Genomic DNA, 20369 nt, shown 5'->3' on the forward strand with positions numbered 1-20369 from the left:
CTTATATTAATGCCAGAAGTAGAAGTGAAAAAAACTGATAGATAGTGAGACTAAGTTCCTGCTGGTTATCCTCTGTTGTCTTTTTCCTCTTAAGTTATTGCTTTTGAACTTACTCTCCTGGTTCTAATGAAACACCCACTACATGAAGTTTTTGATATTTTATTTCTGACAGCTGCATTAAAGAGAGGAACACTGTAGAGCTTCAGTAAGTGTGTACAATGCGTGTCTATCTTCACCTGGGTGAAACAGGTGGCAGATTAACAGAGCGGGGGTGTGCTGTAAGTACAAGCTCTCCTCTGACAGCTTCCATCATCAGGTTCTGGATGGTGTTTAGCAGCACGTCTTCACTGATGTCAGCAGGCACATGACTCCTGTGCAGTGCGGTTTCTGTTTGGGGCCTTTTTGCTGAACCTCCTGCGGTGCACTGACTGTCCACTGGGTTGTGCTGTTCTTGCTGCACAGCCATTGTCACACTCGATGTAACCTGAGGGTGAGGTGCAGATGTTGGACGGGGCAGTGAAGGGAGGGAGGGTTGTGAGGGAGTCGTTTCTGGAAGGCGGTATGTATTAGGCTTGGATGCCAAGGGGATCAGAGACTGGGTGAAGGCTGAGTCATCAAGGATGTCCCTGAAAAGGAAGAGATTTGTGAGAACCTAATGTGTCATATCTAGAGGGGTCATATCTGTGTGACTGTAGTACTACCTGAGCACAGAGGTGAGAACTTCCATGATGACTTCACTGTCAGGGCCATGTGTCACTGAGGACAGGCCAGTCGTTTCAGATGTGTGAGGCATCACCAACTGACGGCATCTGAGGAAGAAAGCACAAATACAAATGTTTCCGGACTGCTTTGGGATAAGGAACACAACTCACAGCTTCTCCTGAATCTTGCACAGGTTTATATAAATGATATATAAATTATGCTTTACTCATACTGCTCATTGCACTGATCCGGGAAGTGGGTAAGGTAGTCCAGAAGCCCATGGGATCGTGCTGTAATGCCTAGATGCAGCAGAGAAGGTTGGGGGGCTTCAGGGCGACACCACACTTTTGACGCTTCTCGCTGCAGCCATCGCTCTGCTCTTGTTAGCTTATTACAAACCTCTGTTTGACGACCAGCTCTGGCACAGATAGCTGGAAGAGTCTTTGAGAGGAGAGAAGGGAAGATAAAAGTAAGGAATGTTTAAAGATGACATTTTTTACTGATGAATTTCAGGCTTTATATCTCAGCTCTCAAAGACCACCTTGTATTTCCTGAGCGCTGGCCCTTTTCTGACTGAAGCTGCCACAGGTTCCTGTAACTACACAAGGACAGAAGTTGAGGCTTCATCACAATAGGAAATATATTATTTATTAATTTAAAATGAGATGAAATACCTTATCTTTTAGTACCATCTGACATCCCAGAAGATCTTTGTCTGTAATTGTGAACTCAACTCGCTGTCTCTCTTTCTCTTCCTCCCAACGCTGCAGAGAAACTTGGTAACGAATCAGTGCAGCTTCCTGCATTATCTGGAGAGAGGAGATCATCTTTATCATCCGAACCATGCTGTAACGTTTTGTAAAGAACAGGCTGTGAAAAGACAACTGAAATGTATTTAATGCCATGGCACCTGACAGATGACATCCAGCTGGTAGTCCGAGGGGTAGTCAGTAGCGGTGAAGGTAAGAAAACAAACAGCACTGTCACCTGGATGCAAAATACCTTGCTTTGGATGGATGTGCACCACCTGACCCAACACAAAGCACACATAGACATAAATGCAAACCTGATTAAAAGTTATAAAACAACTTTTATTTAGTATGATATAAAAAGGACACAGTTTTTGAATTCAGTATTAGATAAATATTAAAGAAGCATGAATATTAGAGAAGCACTGATGCACAATGGGCCCGATCTATTAAAGGTTTGCGTGTATAAAAACATGTGCAAACTTGATAGCGTGCACAAAACTGATGTACTAACCGGGAGCACCGAGGATTGCGTCTGTCAAATGAGCAAAATAGCACTTGCAATCCATTTAGCGTGTTAGCCTTCATGAATATGCAGAATACATGCAGATAATCAAAACGCTCAAAATACTGGGAGGAGGACATGTGAAGTATCTGATATTCAACCACATAAGATTAAGTATATGTTGCTAGTCTGTGTTGTTTAAAATAAGTCCAAGGGCCCACAAGAATGAGTTACAATAGTAGGCTCCAGAAGTCTCTAGGAAGGGCCTAAAAAAGATCACCTTTGACATAGGCAAATATATGGTTGACAGTGACAGCTGACGTCTTTGTCAATACTTAGAACAAGGCGTCCATAAATGGAGTCAAATAGCAGCTAACTTGAAACTTGTGTTGAAGAGTCCATATATGTGTATGTTTGAAGGACACCCTCATTCTAATTTGAGTACACCTTCATAGTATTTAAGCCAGAACGTGGAGACAGAAGAGAGGCGACTTCATCTGGCCCGGTCGTCCTTCAAGCAGTCGCGATGCTTGTTACTGATGCTGATGCTGTTTGATTGTAATAAATCGAATTACTATTCAAGCTGGCCAGTGTCACGAGGTTCATTCTACATCTGCACATCACGGGCTGTTAAGACACGACACATGCAAATGTAATCATTAAGCACACCCAATGTGATTTATCAAACCTGAAGCAGATTGCGGTCAGTGTTTTTGCGTCTATATTTAGCACGTTTGAAAGGCAGGTGCAAACTGGCACAGCGTTACGCACAAATGGCTGCGGTCATTGTGGCGAGAAGGAGCCATAGATGCAATGACAGACGATGGAGACAGACAATCTTCGGTGCACGTGTCAACATATTTGGACTGTCAGAAATAAAAATAGTAGAGACATAACGTCTCTCCAGCAATGCCGTTTTTGAGCTGCTGGATGACCTAAGGGCTGATTTGGAGCCAGTCACAAAAAGGAGCCATGCCATATCTCCTATGGAGAAACTCCTTGCAACACTGCATTTTCTTGCGTCTGGATCATTCCAGCGCACCATCACAGTTAGTGCCGTAACGTAATGAACGTTCATCTCCTGTGCTCTCCCCTCCCTCTTCATTCACCGGAGGGCTCGCGCCACATTGGACACAGCTCTCACCTCCTGATCAATGGCCTGTAACCCATCTGTCTGATGTCTTCATAACAATCTGGACGCCTGCAGGGCTCTGCTGAGGTGTTTTCTGGTCTGAGCTGATGTCCTCATTTTGAAAGGAAGGATATATATATATATATATTTTAGAGATCTTAAATATTGACTGTAATAGTTGATAATTTAGAGATTTAAGATTTTTTTTTAACTTTACTTTTTGGGCATTTTCGCCTTTATTGGATGGAAAAGCTGGTGAGAGACAGGAAACTTGAGAAGTAGAGAATCGGGGAAGACATGCAGCAAATGGCAGTGGCTAGGAGCCAAACCTGTGCATTAGCCTCTGTACCTGGGCGTGTGCTCACACCGCTAGGCCAACGGCGCCCCAGATTTAAGATTTTTAAAGGAATGACCATTGATTCTGTTGAAACATGTGTTTCAATATCTCATTGTGTGCTAATCTCAATTTACTGAGATAAAAAAAAGAAAAGGAGAATAAGACTTTTTGTTGGTGTGTTAGAACAGCTGTTTACAGTTGTGCTTTATGTTAGTTAAGGACAAGGATCATCAGATCTTGTGGGTCCAGCTGTAATATTGCTTAACTAGAAAGAAGAGAATAGAAAGGACATTTTCAGGTCCTGCGTACCTGCTGATTGCTCTGCTGGTCCCATGTATAGTGGACAGTGTCTGCATGGGTCACATTGGTCAGGCAGAGCATTCTTGAAGATCGTGAACCAACAAGTATGTTTCCCAGAGATACACTGTTCTCAGACAGGAATACCACCTGCACACACACATACACATACACACAGTGATAAATACATACAGCATTAAATTGTCAGACACAAAGACAAGAGGTCTTAAAAGCAACCAAGCAAAAAGAAATACACATTTAAACATGATTAGAAAAGGAAAGAACTGCTCTCACCTGACCCGGGAAGGGCAGCCTATGGACACAGAGCTCAGAATTTCTACTGTCATTGAACTTCAATCGGTTTGTAGAGCACAGTGTTGGAGGATTTAAACCACATCCTTCAAACCTCACCAGTGTGGAGTCTCCATCTTGAACATGTATAAGAATATCCATCTGTAAAATGAAAAACAAGACGTGAATTTCTATTTCAGCTTGATTTCTGAATAGATATTACGATGCTTCAGAGAGAATATGCACTGTGGCAGAAACATTATTACAGCGACTGTATATAAGCGGTTAAAAAAAAAAGCAACTCAATACTCACGTGGTACACCTTAGCCTCTAATGGAAAGAAAATCCACTCTAGCATGGCTGTCTCTCCTGGTTGGACTACGTCCTCTGGATTGAGGCAGCACAGCAATGGATGGTTGAAGTTGTCCACCTGTAGCTGTAGTAAGATTGTTCTGTCCACCTCATAATGGACTGGCACTGCACCACCGTTGTGTAGTTCATACACCTGCAGCACCAACAAAGATATTGCATTAACCAGTAAATATTCCAGTCTTCAAAGCGATATATGAGGAAATAAAAGCACTGGCCTGTCTTGGAGGATTACAGTCCCCAATTGTTACAGAAGTGAAGACATGTCGTTTGGAGCTAAAGTGGAGATATGGTCTGTCTGTTTCCGTTGTCACCCCCTGAAAGTTCAGCTGCACACAGAAAATCACACTTAACACATGAAATCCAAAAATTATCAAACAATCAGAAAAAGTTTGCCACAGCCAGGAGTTTATGAATGTACTAGAGATGGACCGATCTGGTTCTTTCAGGGCCGATACGGATACTGATTATTAGTAATCAAGGAGGCCGATAACCAATATTTGGAGCCGATATTCATTTGCAGTAAAAGGGGAAATATTGGCATCAAAATTTTGAATAATTCTAACCAAAAGTTCAGGAAGCTACCAGGCTCAGCAGCATGTCTTATAAAGTTAAATGAAAACTTAAACAAATAAATAGCTTTTCAGCAGTAAATAAAGTTTTCCAAAATTTCAATTTAATTGAAATGTTAATCTTTCACTTATCTTTGTTTTATGGGGATATTTCAGTGTTTTTGAAGTGGGGTTGTATGAGTTTTATATCACTAGTAATTGTAGGGGCCACACTGGATGCTGCTCAGCTCGTCCCCTGTAATGAGAAACTGCAGGGAGAAATGGAACGCAACCTAGGCTACAGTTTCTGCAGATGGTGCCATTCCTGCCACGAGATTTAGCAAATTTTGAAAGACTCCAAAATGATCAGTGTGCTGCAGGCGGAAAAGTACGTCTGTGTTGCGGCCGTGAATAGTGCAAAAACGAACAGACTTTCTGGCGGCAAAGTAAAGTGCTGATAAAATCCAAGTAGAGCATGCACCGAAACAGAAGTGAGTGCTCGGGTCTTTAAAATCCACTAAATCACGTGGTAGAAATGAGACCGTCTGCAAAAACAGTAGCCTAGCTTGCGTTCCATTTCTCCCTGCAGTATCTCATTGGCTGATTGGCTGTTACCCGTGTCGGGTGGGACAATGCTGGAGACTGAGTAGTGACAGCAGATACAGAGGTGCAGCTGCAGCAGAGCCAAAATAACACAGTTTTAAATTGATCTCTTATCAGCCGTCGAATTTCCAAAAAAGGCCGATGCCGACATGTGCCAATAATCAGCCCGGCCAATAATCGGTCTCTCCTGTACTGCATTGTTTTTGCCTTCCAGAAAATAGAAAAGACAATACTTGTGAGCCTTCTATAGATGTATATGATATTGTGCCTCACCAGGATTTCTCTACCATGAGAAATTTTGAACACAACAGGAAATCGATCAGTCCCAGCAAAGTCATGGCTATATGAGGGACAAAGACATGATTATATCAGGATTGTGTTTTCAAGTGTAACTGCATTCAGCTATATAAGACATAATTCAACCATATTATCCTCCCATAATATAGACATTCAATCATGTTTTTATGTACTCTCATCCTCGCCAATATGAACAAATTAATTGATATATCATCTGTGCTGTAACATGCAATAATCTCTGACCTGTAGCTGAGGCATACTGCCCTCTGCTGGCCAGGGAGCAAAGTTCCAGAGGAAGGAGAAATGCTGAACAAACGATTGTCCTGAACCTGCCAGTGACATGCAGATATTTGCACTTAAAACAATCAAAGTTGTTATATTCCTAAATATCTATGAGTCAGTTTTAGTCATTTAGTTGCAATTTATGTTTCTAGAGTCAAATAAAAATAAAAAACATGCACCTGACCTTCATCTGGTACAGCTCAGTGTTGCTAAACTCTCCTGTCTCAGCCCAGTATTCCAGCTCTATCTGTTGGTCCTCTGGAAACAAGAAGGCCCTGATGTTCAACAGAAGAGACAGCTGTTTAAGATCAGCAGTAAGAGATATTTCCAAAGCTGCAATATGACACCTCAAAAGAGAGTTACATCAATACATGGTAAATGTCAAATATTTAAATACTCCAGAACTTGACTCAATTTAGAATTAATGCTAAAGACAGTCTTTGCTGACTCAAATTGTCTATCCTTCACAGTTTTCTTGGTACTCACCAATCCACAGGGAGGGAGCCGGGGTTATGGAACATTAACATAAAAGTTGAAGGGTCTGAATGCAGGGGAGCAGCACTGAAGTTGAAATCCATCAATGTTTGAGTGAAGATGGAGGGAGAGGAGCGCGTACTAGAAGCAGGAAGAGAAGATGAGATCTTACACATGCACCACATGTAAAAAATGTGGCCAACCAAAAACGGAATAAAATTCAAAATCTGTTTCAAACATTAAATGTCTATTTTTCCAGGTATATTTTTAAATGGAGTGCAGCATTCCAGTATAGTTCTCACACATACCTGTGCCTGGTAGGGGTCCTGTAAGTGAGCTCTACAGAGGAGGGGTTGGAAAGCAGGTGCTCATTGAATCTGTCAAGTGAGAAGAGTTTCCACAGATGCACCTTGCTGAGTCTTTCTGCAATGCCGCCACTGCACACATCAATAACCTTTAGAGTGGGAAATACACCCTTGGCAAGCACTTGGCACACTGCTTGGGTGGGGGATAACACATTTCCTGGGAACAGAGATGGAGAGACATAAAAATGTGGAGAGCAGTCAGGAAGTCAAGTAAAAGAATGATAGAATACATTCAGATTTGTAGTGTATTCATGTGTGAGTGTGTATAATCATCTACCACTGGCACTCAGTGTCTGGTAGCTGATGATCCACTGGTACTGGGCTCGTTTGTGAGGTCTCACAGTGAGTTGAAGGGGCATTGTCGAGTGTGAGGACACTGTTCCCCTCTCATGGTCCAGCTTTAGGTCTAATTAAGAAAAATAGGACAAATTAAGTCTAAAAAACAGGCCCTGTTACTGTATCACCCTAGGTGCTTTTCAACCAGAAGGAATTTTAGTTCTAGGAACTATTCTTCAAGGAACTACATGGTTCCTGTGGTCCATTGTTGTCTGCATTTCAACCGTGGCTTGAAGTCCTGTGGAGGTTACAAATCCGGTCAGAGACATATGAGAGAAAAAATCAAAGTAATAGCACTTCACTGCCAGAACAGTAGAGGGCAGTAAGAACAAGAGTTTCTGACGTCCTGAAAGGGACCCTAGTTCCTGGGGAAAGTTCCTGCGGTCCAAAAGCACCAAATAACATAGTCCTAGTCAGCAGTCTTTTTGTGGCTCCTCCAAGCCAGAGAACTCTTCAACCCCTATACTAAAAATGTGCACACACTAATATTCATTGTGAAATTAAACTCATGAATATCTACATTAATAAAACAAACACAAAGAAGACTATCAAAGAGAATACCTTTTGGCACAGTCTGGATGTCATGAATGGATTCCTCATCCAGAAGAGTCTGCTGCACAGAGAGACGAAATGAGACAGGACAAGGACTGCTGTTCACCAGAGGAACCTCAATTGAGCGATAGCCTCCGACCAGTATCTCCCCAACATCCAGAACTTCTGTCTTTGCCTGGGGAGAAACAAACATGCCCACATGATCGGTTTAGTAAGACTTCTTCACACTGCTCATGGTAACTGAAATAGTCTTTTGAGTTTTCTAGAAAAATGACACACAGTTAACTTTGTGCACTTACACATGCATACACATATACAGCCACACAATCATATTTCATATACTGTATCTGACACATTGTTATCATTTCACCACTTCCTGGTTGGTCACTAGCTGGAAATACTATAGATAGAGAAGCTTCAAGCATTAATATTCATTAGCTCATCTCGCTGTCTCTCTCTCTCTCTCTGTGTCTCTCTCTCTCTCTCTCTCTCTCTCTCTTTGGTCTCAGCAGATGGCTGTCTAACATGAGTCTGGTTCTGCTCAAGGTTTCTGCCTGTTAAAAGGAAGTTTGTCCTTGTCACTGTAACTAGCTAAATACTGCGATGTGCAATGCTAATGGTGGATTAAGATGACATAAAACTGAATCCTGCCTGTAAAAGGGGACTGGATCCTATCATGCCTTGATGTTGGGTCTTTGTTAATTTTTTTTTTTTTCAATCAAATTTTTATTGTTTTTAAAGATATGCAACACGATGAAATATCAACTGTACAGGATAAGTCGAGGCATATCATGAAGTAAGACAAAGAAAAAATAGAATAAAATAAAAGAAGGTATGGCGACACCCACCCCAACCCACCCCACCTCAGAATAGATTTCCTTATGATAACAACAGGGAATATGGTATTCATAGTGATAAAGGAAGTGAATAGTGAATAGTGACAATGACATCATTTATAACATTAATGTAAATAAAAATAAAGACAACAAAAAAAGGAAATGGTCAAGTAATACCGTAATAATGCTCATTTAAATCATAAAGTTAGACATATTCTTTGATCTTAGTCATGGATTTTAACCAGGATGAGATAGTGGTTTCTGTGGCTCTGTGCATCTTGGCCACTGAGAGCTCCATAACAGCTATATCAAGATACGTATTAAGCCACTGAGATATTGACAAAGAATGTGGCGATTTCCACCGTAGTGCCAGCATTCTTTTTGCTGCCGTTAGGCCAGCGAGTAATGTACATTTTTGAGGTCTAGATATTTTAAGCACAGAAAAATCATTCAAAAGCAGAACGGTGGGGGTGCAGGGCACTTCACAGTCCAAGATTTCTGTAAGTGTGGAGGCAACCGAGTTCCAAAAGCAGGATACATCTTTACAAGTCCAAAACATGTGCATAAAAGATCCCACAAGTCCATCCGTACAGAGGGTACAAGTTGGTGATGGTCTTTGTTAATGATACAACAGAGTACAGTCTAGACCTGCTCTGTTTGTAAAGCGTCATGGGATTACATTTGTTGTGATTTGGCGCCATATAAATAAAGATTGACTGATTGATAGCTCTTGTTGGAAAACCGCTAACATTGGTATTTGACCAGTTCTTAGCTAATATTACCACTTGATTAGGTTGCCAACTGTCCCGTATTAGCCAGGAACATCCCGTATATTGGGCTTAGTTGGTTTGTTTCATACAGGCCCTCAATTGTCCCGTATATTGACTATTAACTCTTGTAAACACAGCAGACTGCACTCTACAGATCCTAGATCAGATAAAACGGCAGTGGCAGATCATGTGCCAATCACACCGCCTGTCATCCAATCACAGGGCCCCCTCATGGGCATCAGTTGTATATGCGCCAAGTCCTGCAAAAAAGTGTGCAGAGGATTTTCTCTGTGATGACCATTAAATGGTCAGACTCAAGACACAGATGCAGCTCAGAGCTGATCAAACATGAACTTCAAATATCTGTAAACTGGGACTTGTCATGCATGGACTTCTCTCTGGCTGTGCAAAAGGACAAAAGACTGCTTGAGTCAGTCAAGAGCAGCAAAAAGTATCCATGGAAAAAGTACATTTAGTGAGTCATACTCCTCTTTTGCATTTAATTTTTCTTTTTCCTGTTTTTTGATGTAAAGAGACAAATTGCAGTTTCTTTGAGGTTCATTCATATGAGGTTACATAATGATACAGAAAGGATTAAAGGGAATATACACACTTTCTGCATTTCCAGGTGAATCAGAATATGAATATACGCTGAATTCAAACATCATGCTCACACCACCATGGCACCGTGCACCTGTCCCTTATTTAGTAGTGAGAAAGATGGCAACCCTACACTTGATAGAGTCAGAAGGACATTCGAAAGAATTGTTCAACTCCTAGCTAACCATAATGTTAGCTATCTAACATTTGCTGTTGTTTTAAGTATTTTCATTTGAAATATGGACTGAAGTCTTTCCAATTATTGTACAATTCACTTTCTTTTCAGGTGCTGATCATCAGAGAAGCAGATGAATGTATACATTGTATTTCCTGTGTTGATACCATGTGCACAGCAGTACATCATTATGAGCTCCCCACCCTGTGACATCAGAGGAATATGGTCATGTGAATATGGGGATTTGTTGTCCTACCTTTAAGAAGCCTTTAGAGCCCATTCCAACCACTTTAAGGGGGAGGTGAGATCTGCTTGATCCAGGTGATTGGATTGGCCAGAAGGTGAGAGTAGCTTTAAGTGTGTATTTTTTTTCCTCCAGGGGGCTGAAGGACCAGATCTGAACCTGTAACATCAACAAGTCACTCTATGAGTCAGACACACTGTCTTAAATTGCATACATTTATGTATGAATGATTTCAGTCTCTTACTGAGCGCTCATTTGGCTGCAGTTCCCCAGCATCTGGTTCAACACAGATAAGCTCCTGGTCTGGCTCTGAAATGCTCCATTTGAAACTACAATAAAGCACAAGTACAGAAAGAGAGTGGCAGACCAGATTAGTGATTCTGGCGTGAGTCCAGACCACAAACAATGAACTGAAAACTGTAAAAAATACAGTATGACAGTCATAAACTAACCCACCGTAGAGGTAGGCTGCTGAGGTTCCTGATGTGGTGAGAGCGCTGAGTCTGTGAGCCCACAGCTGTCGGCTGGAAATACAAACTGCCGTCTCCTTCCAGGGACACACGCATCTTTTCCACCACACTGACTACAACCAGTTCCTATGAGACACATAGATGCAAGGATTGAATTCAACTGCAAAACAGTGAAGTGATTGCTACTGCTTTTGCTCGCCGTATTCCTGTGTAGTGTGTATGGTACCTGAGTGTGTTTTGATGCATTGAGCTGGAGGCGTAAACTGAGCTCCTGTTTGGGATTGTCTTCTGAGGGAATTGTCCTGAGGGTGAGGATTTGGTGATTCAAAGGCTGGATCAATCCACAGCTGGGCGCTACAGAGACCGAATCTGCCAGAGCAGAGTTTGAGGTATGGTCCAGACAGAAAGTGAGGGGGAGCTCGCCACAATTCTGGAGAAGGACTGTCCGATAGGAAAGAACACTGAGAGCTGGGAATACCTGGGAAAAGACAAGTCTTAAGTTACCATGTTGCAGTGTCAAAATGTTCTTTATGGTGGATTTAAGACATTACACATTGGTTTGCAGACCATACACACTTAGAGCTGTACATTGTGAGCATGGTAAAATATACTATAAGGGCAAACTAGAGAAGCCAGATAAAGGAAATAGAGAGAAAGATATACTGTGATTATTTTCGTGCTTGTATCTCACCACTCGATGGGGCTTTAGTGAGCAGCGTGGGGCAAAATGCTCTTTGCCTGGCTGAAAGGAGTGACCTATGATTCTGACAGTCACAGACCAGGGTGGACACAGCAGTTGCCCCTCTAGGTGATGATTTTCCTGCAGCGTCAATGGAAGTAAAGGGATGTAAAAGAAAATAGAAGAGGAAAATAGATATTCCACTATAGTTGAAATGGATACACTGTATTGTTTGAGTTTATGACTCAAATATGAAAAGCACCATTGATTGAAGTTCTTAAATTTTGACCTCAACATTACCTTAAAATATGCAAAGCACTCAAGTTGTGCTTCGTGAAGAGTGTTGATCTGCTTGGGGTCATAGTTCACGCGGAATGAGGTGGACTTCATAGGAGCCAGGTCCCATGAGGAGGGTGAGACAGAGAATGGGGAGTCTTGGGCTGCAGTCCATGCTAGGCTGGATCAGAGTCCAATGCAGAGGGAATTAAAATGAGCAAGAAAAAACAACAAGCAGATAGAAAAACATGCCTCATTTTGTTTTGCATTGTACAAAGTTATCATGACCTACAGAGAGTTACTGTTTCATGAAATCACTTGAAAAAAAAACTGAAATATGGCGGCGGCCAGATGAGCAAAAACTGGAATGGCTGTTTAAGTTGGATTAACTGATAAATTCATGGTGTCATGTGAGCCCATGCAGGCCTGGTTTATAAATGTAGATATGGTGCAATGATAAAATTCAAACTTCAAACAACATTACAGACTTATATTTTGTGCTACAGTAAGAAGCTATGCAGAGGTACCTGAGTTTCCCCCTGGTGTGGTTGGTGATGGACACAGACTGAGCAGAGGAGCATGAAGCAGTTAAAGATGAGGATGTTTTGTGGTTAAACAAAAGCTCACAAGGCACCACAGATACATGTGGAGAAAATGAAGATGAACTACAAGATTGTGGATCCATGCATCCCAAGCTAGACTGGAAATATTCCTCCATAGAAGTTGTTGACTGGTTTGACTGTCAGAACACGAAAAAGAAAAAAAAAATGAGAGAGATAATGCTAAACCTATTCTGTGCTCTGTGCTGTTTGTAAGTGACTGCAGTCTTACTCATGTGCTTTACCTCCTGCAGAGGGCTGAGCTCTCCTTGTTGATCCGGGTGTACATTTTGATCTTGCTGCACGGCACTGTGAGTATCAGACAGATCCTGTCCACGGCACCAGTGGAGCTTGTACAAAACCAAGTGTTCAGGTTTCAGAACGACTGGTTTCTGGAGCTCTGAGTGACAAGTCCCAATCAGGTCAAGGAACATGGGTTCCTATGGAAAAGATTAAGATGCGTGATCATGTTTTTTCTTTGAGTATGTAAACATCTGCATGTTGGTGCCTACCCTGTGCAGTATGAGGCAAGCCACTCTCCTGTGATGTGCAATAGGCAGTGTGGGCCTATAAACTGCCTTCAGTGTGATGTGGCTATGTGGGTTTACAGTGCCACTTGCTGGACATATTCTGAACACACTATGCCCACTACAGTCAAGGTCCCATTGGTAGATAGCTTCAACAGAGGAAGAATTAACCAGTTCCAGTGTGCGTATGACCGTTCGTCCTTCCTCAACACAGCCGAAGTCCAAAACGGAGGAAGACAAGGACACTTCGGGACCTGTTCACAGAAATAAACATTTTGAACATGCGAGAATCAGATCTTAGATTCTGTTTTTCTTGTTTATGTGTAACCCCTACCTATAGAGTTTCCAGTGAGTTTGAGCAGAGGCTCACTAAGTGCTCCTCTACATTTTAGAGAGAAGTACTCAACAGAGCTTACGTCCACCACAGCAGGGGTGTACGTGATTGTAGCCTGAAGAGATCCACCTGGTGCTACCTCAACCTTGCTCTGAACACAGCTGAATTCTGACCCCAACAAAGGCACGTCATCGGAGAGTGGTGAAATTGAGAAAAAGGCATGTACCTGCAGAAAGGGGCAGAATAGAGATGAGAGAGGCATCCATTGAGAGAGTAAATTTGCATATATGTATATTCTTACTCACAGGGGAGGGGTTGAAAACCTCAAAGCGTTTCTGCAGACTATGGCCGACTGCTACAGAGCTGAAGTGCAGACTGAGCAGTTGTTTGTCATACTTGGTCCCAGGAGTTCTCAGCTGTAGACATGGGTACTTGGCTGACCAGGAAAGCAAAGGCAAGACAAGACAAGAGTGAATATGATATCCTATCTGTCCTTCGACTCATTTCATAGCATTCATAATATAGATGGCCTTTTATCAATCTAAATAAAGTTGTGATCAAACAAGTAAAAAGCATGTGACTGGTAAAAAAAAAAAATAGTTGTACAGAGTGCAGTCAATACTCAAGGTTTTGATTGTTAACCTTTGAAAATCATCTTATCACATGAACTGTACGTTACACCCATAGACTGTAAAAAAATATGGACGTAGTATCCGTGACGTCACCCATCTGTTTCTGAAGAGCTGTTTTGAGACCAATCGGCTGCGGCAGCCATATTGCTTCTGTCGAGCCAGTGTGACGTAAAGAGGCGGGCTTTTAGCCTCCTAGCCAACAGCTGCAGTGTTCCCACAGGCAGCTGTGCCTCTCATTGGAAGACTGGTAATCTCAATGTCTTCGAAATTGCCAAATTAGAAAAAAATTCACCCCCCTCACAGTGAGAGGACATCGAGAAATGAGCTATTCAGCCAACACTCATCTTTTGTACCAGGCTGTAAACATGTCTATTAATGCTGCAAAGATCGTCTTTTCCCCATTCATGTGTATGTGACTTCCGGTACTTCCGGAGCCGGCCTCAAGCGGATCCTCGATGAACTGCAGCTTTTAACACTTCCGCATTGATTCATATTTTTAGACCGGAGGCTGCCGCTTGGTTACACCAGAGGTTCCCAAAATGGGGGTCGGAAGACACTGGGGGGGGGTGACATGCCTTCCAAAACACAATCAAAATTTAGAATGATCTAAAATTGCATGTTTTATCTATTGTTGTATTAAAAAAAATGCTAAATTTGAGATAAAACCATGCAAATGAAAAATATTTTCTTCTTTACTTTGTTGCCGTATGACCCCTGAGGAAATTATGCTTCCTATAGCGTTTATCAAATGAAAAAGAAATATGTAGGTTACATAGGACACCTCAACAGTTACATAAATGGAAACTAATACCAACAGACACATGCTGGAGGTGCGATGAGACTGGTGCTTCCATATTTCATATACTGTGGATATGTCCTATACTCAAGAACTGGTGGGAAAATATTCAACAAGTTCTTTATGAAGTGCTGAAAAAGAAATATAAAGTTTCTGCTAAACTGACTGCTCTAGGCTCTACCTGTGAACTCAAAGACTCTGACCGGTTTCCCTTGGAAAAGAGATGGATCATCCTGGCTTAAACAACAGCCACACAGATATCATTAAGACACAGGAGAAAGAAACACCCACCTCCCTATGAAGACTAGGCAACAACCATGGCTCAACTTGCTGCTTATGAAAGAGTGACATATTGCTTGCTGGACAAACTGGACCAATACATGCTCATATGGGGCCCTTACACAGCTTGGCTGTCTATTTCTGCAACTTAAGAGGTCAATCTAATAGCTAGATTTAAAATGTGTGACGGATGGATGTATATTCAGTATTTGGGAAACAGTGTGTGGTTTTGTTTTTGTTTACTTGTCATTTCTTATATGTTTGTTTACCCTCTGTCTCTGCCAACATGCTATGTCTATGTTACACATGTGAGTGTATGTTCGTGTAATATAGAGCCTTTTTCTTGTCTGAAAATCAATAAAGACTGTTGAACACGAGAAATATGTAGGTGTGTTGGATTGGCCTTCTCGTTATTGCATGCGACTTCGAGCAAAATCAGACCACCCCAGGACAATGGGGGGTCTGCAGTCTCTGGCACTGTTATTTTGAGGGTTGTGGGCTAAAAAGTTTTGGAACCCCTGTGTTACACCACCGGTTACGGTACCTAGTCCTTGCAGCAGCACAGTGCAAAAGCTCTCCACCTGGTCCTCTTCCTCCCCAAACCTGCAGTAGGCCTGTTGCTGGTACACCAGCGCCTCTTGTGGTTGGAAGACCACAGTGATTTCACACTCTTGGCCTGGCTTCAGAGAGCCCTCCTCTGGGTTTAGGTGGAACGGTAGAGAGCTCTCCCACTGGAAGTATGTCTGTAGTTTACTGCATTATAAAATGAGTTTGCAAAAAAATGAAAAAGGAGAGAGGGGAAGTAGAATTAAGTTACAAAAGTGATGGATTTTTCTTTACACCAGGGCATGGACACACACTTTAGAACAAAATCACACAAATGATGCTGCTTTATTTTCTCAGTCATTCTCAGGATATTCCATGCTCTTATATTTCTGCATTATTCTTATACGGACTCATGTACCTCACATTCCTGAGCAGGAAAGTGGTAAGAGAGGAGTGTTGGACAGCACAGACCGGCAGCAGCACAGAGTCTGGAACCTCCAGAGTAAGACAGGGAAGGGTCGCACGGAGACAGACTTGGAAGCTTCCATCTTTACACTGAAACTCAATGTTGTCTTCATACTCACACTGTCCCACGCAGACAGACAAACATGAAACAGAAGAAGCAAAGGTCATGTGACATTTCTTTAAAAATGACTGCTAACTTATTTATAAAAACTAGTCCCGACAGACCATAGGTTTAACAGATATAAATCTATGGTTTGCCATATTTTACCCTCTGCAGTGGTGTGAAGGTGATTGGCACTGAGACAGAGACCCCTGGACTGAGAAAAATGATCTTGGGTATCAAGGTGGTGAAGAACTTGGACACAGGTGGCCTGTGAGGGTGTAAAAAGGAGACTGTAAGTGCTCATCAAACACACATTGTGCATACAAATGTGTTTCCACGTGTGTTTGTGAGACCTGACATGTAGTTTTTGCAGCTTGCTGTGTGTATTCTTTAACACCAATGTCTTGGTGAGCTCTCTTTGCAGGTCCCAGTCCTCCCATATCAGCTCTGGCTTTGTTTCGAGACCTAAGAAGCAGCTTTTTCGGCTGGAAGCTTTTCGTGGGCGATTTTCACTCCTCTGCCTTTGGTAGATCCTTGGGTCCTGCTGGTTAGGGCGAGCAGCAGATGTGAGTTTTGAAGAAAGACACAGATAAATGACAGAATAACATGATGCTTGACACAATTTTCAACACAATGTAAAGTGCAACTAGAAGAGAGACCCACGTGATCTATGGTACAGTTTATTAGGTAGTTGCATTCTAAATCTTCATTATTAGAAACAGGTTTAATGGGTTTACATATACACAGGGAATTTGTCTTGAGGTTATGATCGTATTACGGTAAAAATAAATAAAATTAGAAACCGGAATCTTAAAAGAGTTTTAAGGTTCATACAGACATGCAATAGTGCCAAAGCCAGTGTATAAAACTGTATTAAAAAACTGTATGTTTTTGTTGATTGTTGCTGTTCTGGTTTTTGTTTTTAACTCTGTAAAGCACTTTGAATTGCTCTTTGTATGAATGGTGCTTTATAAATAAAGATATGATTAGATAAGATTATTACTTTATTGATCCCCTGGGGGGGGGGGGGGGGGGGGGGGGGACGTTTCAGTAGTGTCAGGTTGACATAGTGAGATTATGGTTGGTAATGACAAATTAAGCAATAAATAAAGATAAATATGGGTGTGTAATATGACCATGAGTTGTTACAATAATAATGTAATATAACATAATATAATAATAATATGGCAAGATAATTATAATACAGTATACTCTGCATTATAATGCCAGCAGCAGTCAAGAGAGTCAATTTTATAATGCCAGCAGCAGTCAAGAGAGTCAAGAGAGTAAACTTGCCTTGCCTAATAGCACTGCCACAGACATAGACATGGACTGCTGTGGCCCAACTTTGCATGCTCAGGAAGGGATCAAAATGTTTACATTTTACACAAAGGTTGAGAAATTGTGATTTAGCTGACGCCACAACGTATGAATGATTATCAGTTTCAGATCAAAGTTTAGAAGTTACTGTGATATCTTTTCCATCCATGGAGGGCTCCCATGGTGCTCCTGAACCCAACAGTTCTGGACCCCGAGCCTCAGCAAACATGACTCTAAAAAGAGAGCGCATTCAGACATTTAGGCAACTAAATATCAAATTAAGAGAGGATAAACAGTATGGCAGCCGTCTGTTGTTTGCCATAGATATGAGGTGTTATCATTTTACACAGCTGAAGCACTTTTATTACAGCCTAACTGTAAGAGCTGATAAACGGGCTCAATTGTCGTGATGACTAAGCACAGTTTACTTACTGCGGTCAAGTGAGCCGTCTTTTGCAAAACCCTACTCAAGCAAGCCGCAGCTCGAAAAATAATGCGCGAGTACACAGGGAATTACGGTACAGCTGCTGGGAGCGACCAAAAAGGAGGAATGCATCCGCGTAGTTCCAAATTTTGTCAAAAATAATTCTTTAAAATAATATTCTTTATTTTCTTTAAAAAAAATCTGGGAGAGGTGACTACAATCTTTCAATGGATTATTGTTCCCCATGTCCCTGGCTGTCACTCTGAAAACATTCAGCAGATTTTACTGTACAGTTTTTGAGAAAAATGTTTTTTCTCACCTCTCTCAGATTTTTCAAAATAAAATAATAAAAATGAGTAAAATATCAAAGCGTCTGAGTGCAATTTGAGCAGAATTTAACATTATTTTTATCAAAAACTCTACAGTAAAATCTGCTGAAAATGTTCAGTGACAGCCAGGGACATGAGGAACAATAATCATTTGAAAGATTTTTGTCACCTCTCACAGATTTTTTTAAAATAAAATGATCAATATGACAAAAATATCACAGCATCTCAATCATAGATCTCAATCCAATTTGAGCGGAAGTCAATTTAATCTGCATAAAAACTTCAATCATCTTAAAATATAGAGAACTATTACTTTTTTGTAATTATTTTCTTTTCTTTTTATATTCAATAAAAAATGTTGGAACTACGCGGCTGCGTTACTTCTTTTTGGTCGCGCTCAGCAGCTTTACCGTAATTCCCTGTGTAGTCGCGCATCATTTTTCGAGCGGCTGGCTTGACCAGGGTTTTGCAAAAGACGGCTCACTTGACCGCAGTGTTTATTTTAGGGCAAAACGATCCCTTACCTCTTTGGAAACGTCCACGTTTAAACCTTGTAAACTGTAAACTACTGTCACTGATGTGATGAAAACAGCGCTAACAACAGCTAGCAGAGGATGGGAAGGAGAAGTTTGCTTGCATTGCGTTGCCACGACAACGAGCAATTGTTTGTTTAGCTTTGCTTCGGAGTTGTCATTACGGCAGCCGAAGAGGGACATACATAAAAGTCAACTGCTGTACTTTGTCTTGAAATGCGAAAACGACCTTATAAGTTGGAGTATTATTTATGAGAAGAATGATGACTATTTTCAGTGAAGCCATCACAAAAGCAAGCAATCACCTTACTTACAAAATGATTCCATTCGCCCTGTTAAAAAAACATCTGGTCCATCTCGTCACTTGTTTACAGTGGCGGAGCCAGGGGGTGACCAGGGGTGGCCATGGACACCTCTGAAAACTGATTGGCCACCAAGAGAGAGGTTCCGGTGGCTGGTGGTGAAGGTTTCAGTGGTGTGTCTGCCCCCTGGTGGCTGGCTGCAGTATAGGTCAAAAAACCCAGTCAAACTTTAAAAAATAAATACACATTGTACGAATGTTTCTCACATCCGTATGCTGTGAAATTTCAAAGGACACACAGCGTCTTGTGACGTCACGCTGTAGGGCGGAGCTTATTACAGTGGCTTCACAGGCTCCCAGGAGAGGGATTTCTTGGCTTCAGAACCGTACAACGGGAAGAGGCGGAGCAACGCTGTCCATTTTATTTACAGTCTATGTTGGCCACCCCAGTGGCCACCCTGAAAGTCTTAAACATGATTGGCCATTTGCCATTTTAGAGGCATTACTTATATTGAAATCAGTTATTGTGTTGTTGTGTTTCAACAAGCTGCAGAGACAGCAGTTTCTGTGCATTTGAATATTATTTTTGTTGATGCTTTGATTTTGGACAATCATCTTCATTTTGAGTCCTTAAAGGGTTCAGTTCAGCACATTTAAATGTTGACACTGTCGAGTTACATTTTTAATCTTAACATTAGAAAGCTACAAATTTGTAACATTTGTTAAATTATTCTATGAAAAGAAGTTAAAGTAGATGTGATTATTGGAGGTAATCCTACTAGGTTTGGGGTAAGCCCAAGCGTGCTGGATACGGCCCTGGTGGTGAGGCTTTCAGCAGTGTGACTGCCCCCTGGTGGCTGGCTGCAGTATAGGTCAAAAAATCTGTCTACCCCATTCATTTGAATGGGGGAGCAGTCAAACTTTAAAAAATAAATACACGTGTTACGAATGTTTCTCACATCCGTATGCTGTGGTTATATGTAGTTATTATTTGACTGTTTTGTGTCCAAGTCCTCTTTTTTCTGAAAAGTTTCTTTTTCGTTAGTTATTAGAGTTTAAAAAACGGGGTTTTACTTCCGGGTTTCCTTTGATTCACAGCCGCCGTAGGACGAAACTTCAAAGGACACACAGCGTCTTGTGACGTTACGCTGTAGGGCGGAGCTTATTACAAAGGCTTCACAGGCTCTGGCTGCACAACGGCTGCGCCCAGGAGAGGGATTTTTTGGCTTCAGAACTGTACAACGGGAAGAGGCGGAGCAACGCTGTCCATTTTTATTTACAGTCTATGG

The 20369-nt window shown here is 41.7% G+C and overlaps 1 protein-coding gene across 11 annotated transcripts; it reads right to left on the bottom strand.

Annotated features, from left to right (window-relative positions):
* Window positions 1-143: 143 nt before the first annotated feature.
* On the bottom strand, window positions 144-19185 carry cfap65 (cilia and flagella associated protein 65). 11 transcript variants are annotated; one of them, XM_034694292.1, is made up of 35 exons: window positions 19094-19185; window positions 17642-17726; window positions 17470-17528; window positions 16527-16717; window positions 16339-16441; window positions 16024-16190; window positions 15604-15812; window positions 13658-13788; window positions 13353-13578; window positions 13004-13272; window positions 12737-12931; window positions 12420-12631; window positions 11917-12073; window positions 11629-11757; window positions 11164-11415; window positions 10924-11063; window positions 10712-10796; window positions 10480-10626; window positions 7852-8017; window positions 7232-7360; window positions 6898-7111; window positions 6602-6730; window positions 6300-6390; window positions 6077-6162; window positions 5810-5876; window positions 4601-4711; window positions 4327-4518; window positions 4017-4175; window positions 3735-3872; window positions 1613-1729; window positions 1377-1511; window positions 1244-1300; window positions 929-1143; window positions 702-809; window positions 144-626 (listed from the first exon to the last, which is right to left on the bottom strand). In XM_034694292.1, the coding sequence occupies exons 2-35, from the start codon at window positions 17673-17675 to the stop codon at window positions 233-235; spliced, it is 5214 nt and encodes a 1737-aa protein (XP_034550183.1). In that variant the 5' UTR covers window positions 17676-17726; window positions 19094-19185; the 3' UTR covers window positions 144-232. The 11 variants fall into 11 exon arrangements, with proteins under 11 accessions (XP_034550183.1, XP_034550191.1, XP_034550184.1 ...); XM_034694300.1 differs by having other exon boundaries at window positions 17470-17483; window positions 19094-19184; XM_034694293.1 differs by lacking the exon at window positions 19094-19185 and adding an exon at window positions 18771-18913 and having other exon boundaries at window positions 16527-16714.
* Window positions 19186-20369: the final 1184 nt, after the last annotated feature.

This window comes from Notolabrus celidotus, chromosome 10 (genome assembly GCF_009762535.1).
Source record: "Notolabrus celidotus isolate fNotCel1 chromosome 10, fNotCel1.pri, whole genome shotgun sequence".
Taxonomy (NCBI): Eukaryota; Metazoa; Chordata; class Actinopteri; order Labriformes; family Labridae; genus Notolabrus; species Notolabrus celidotus.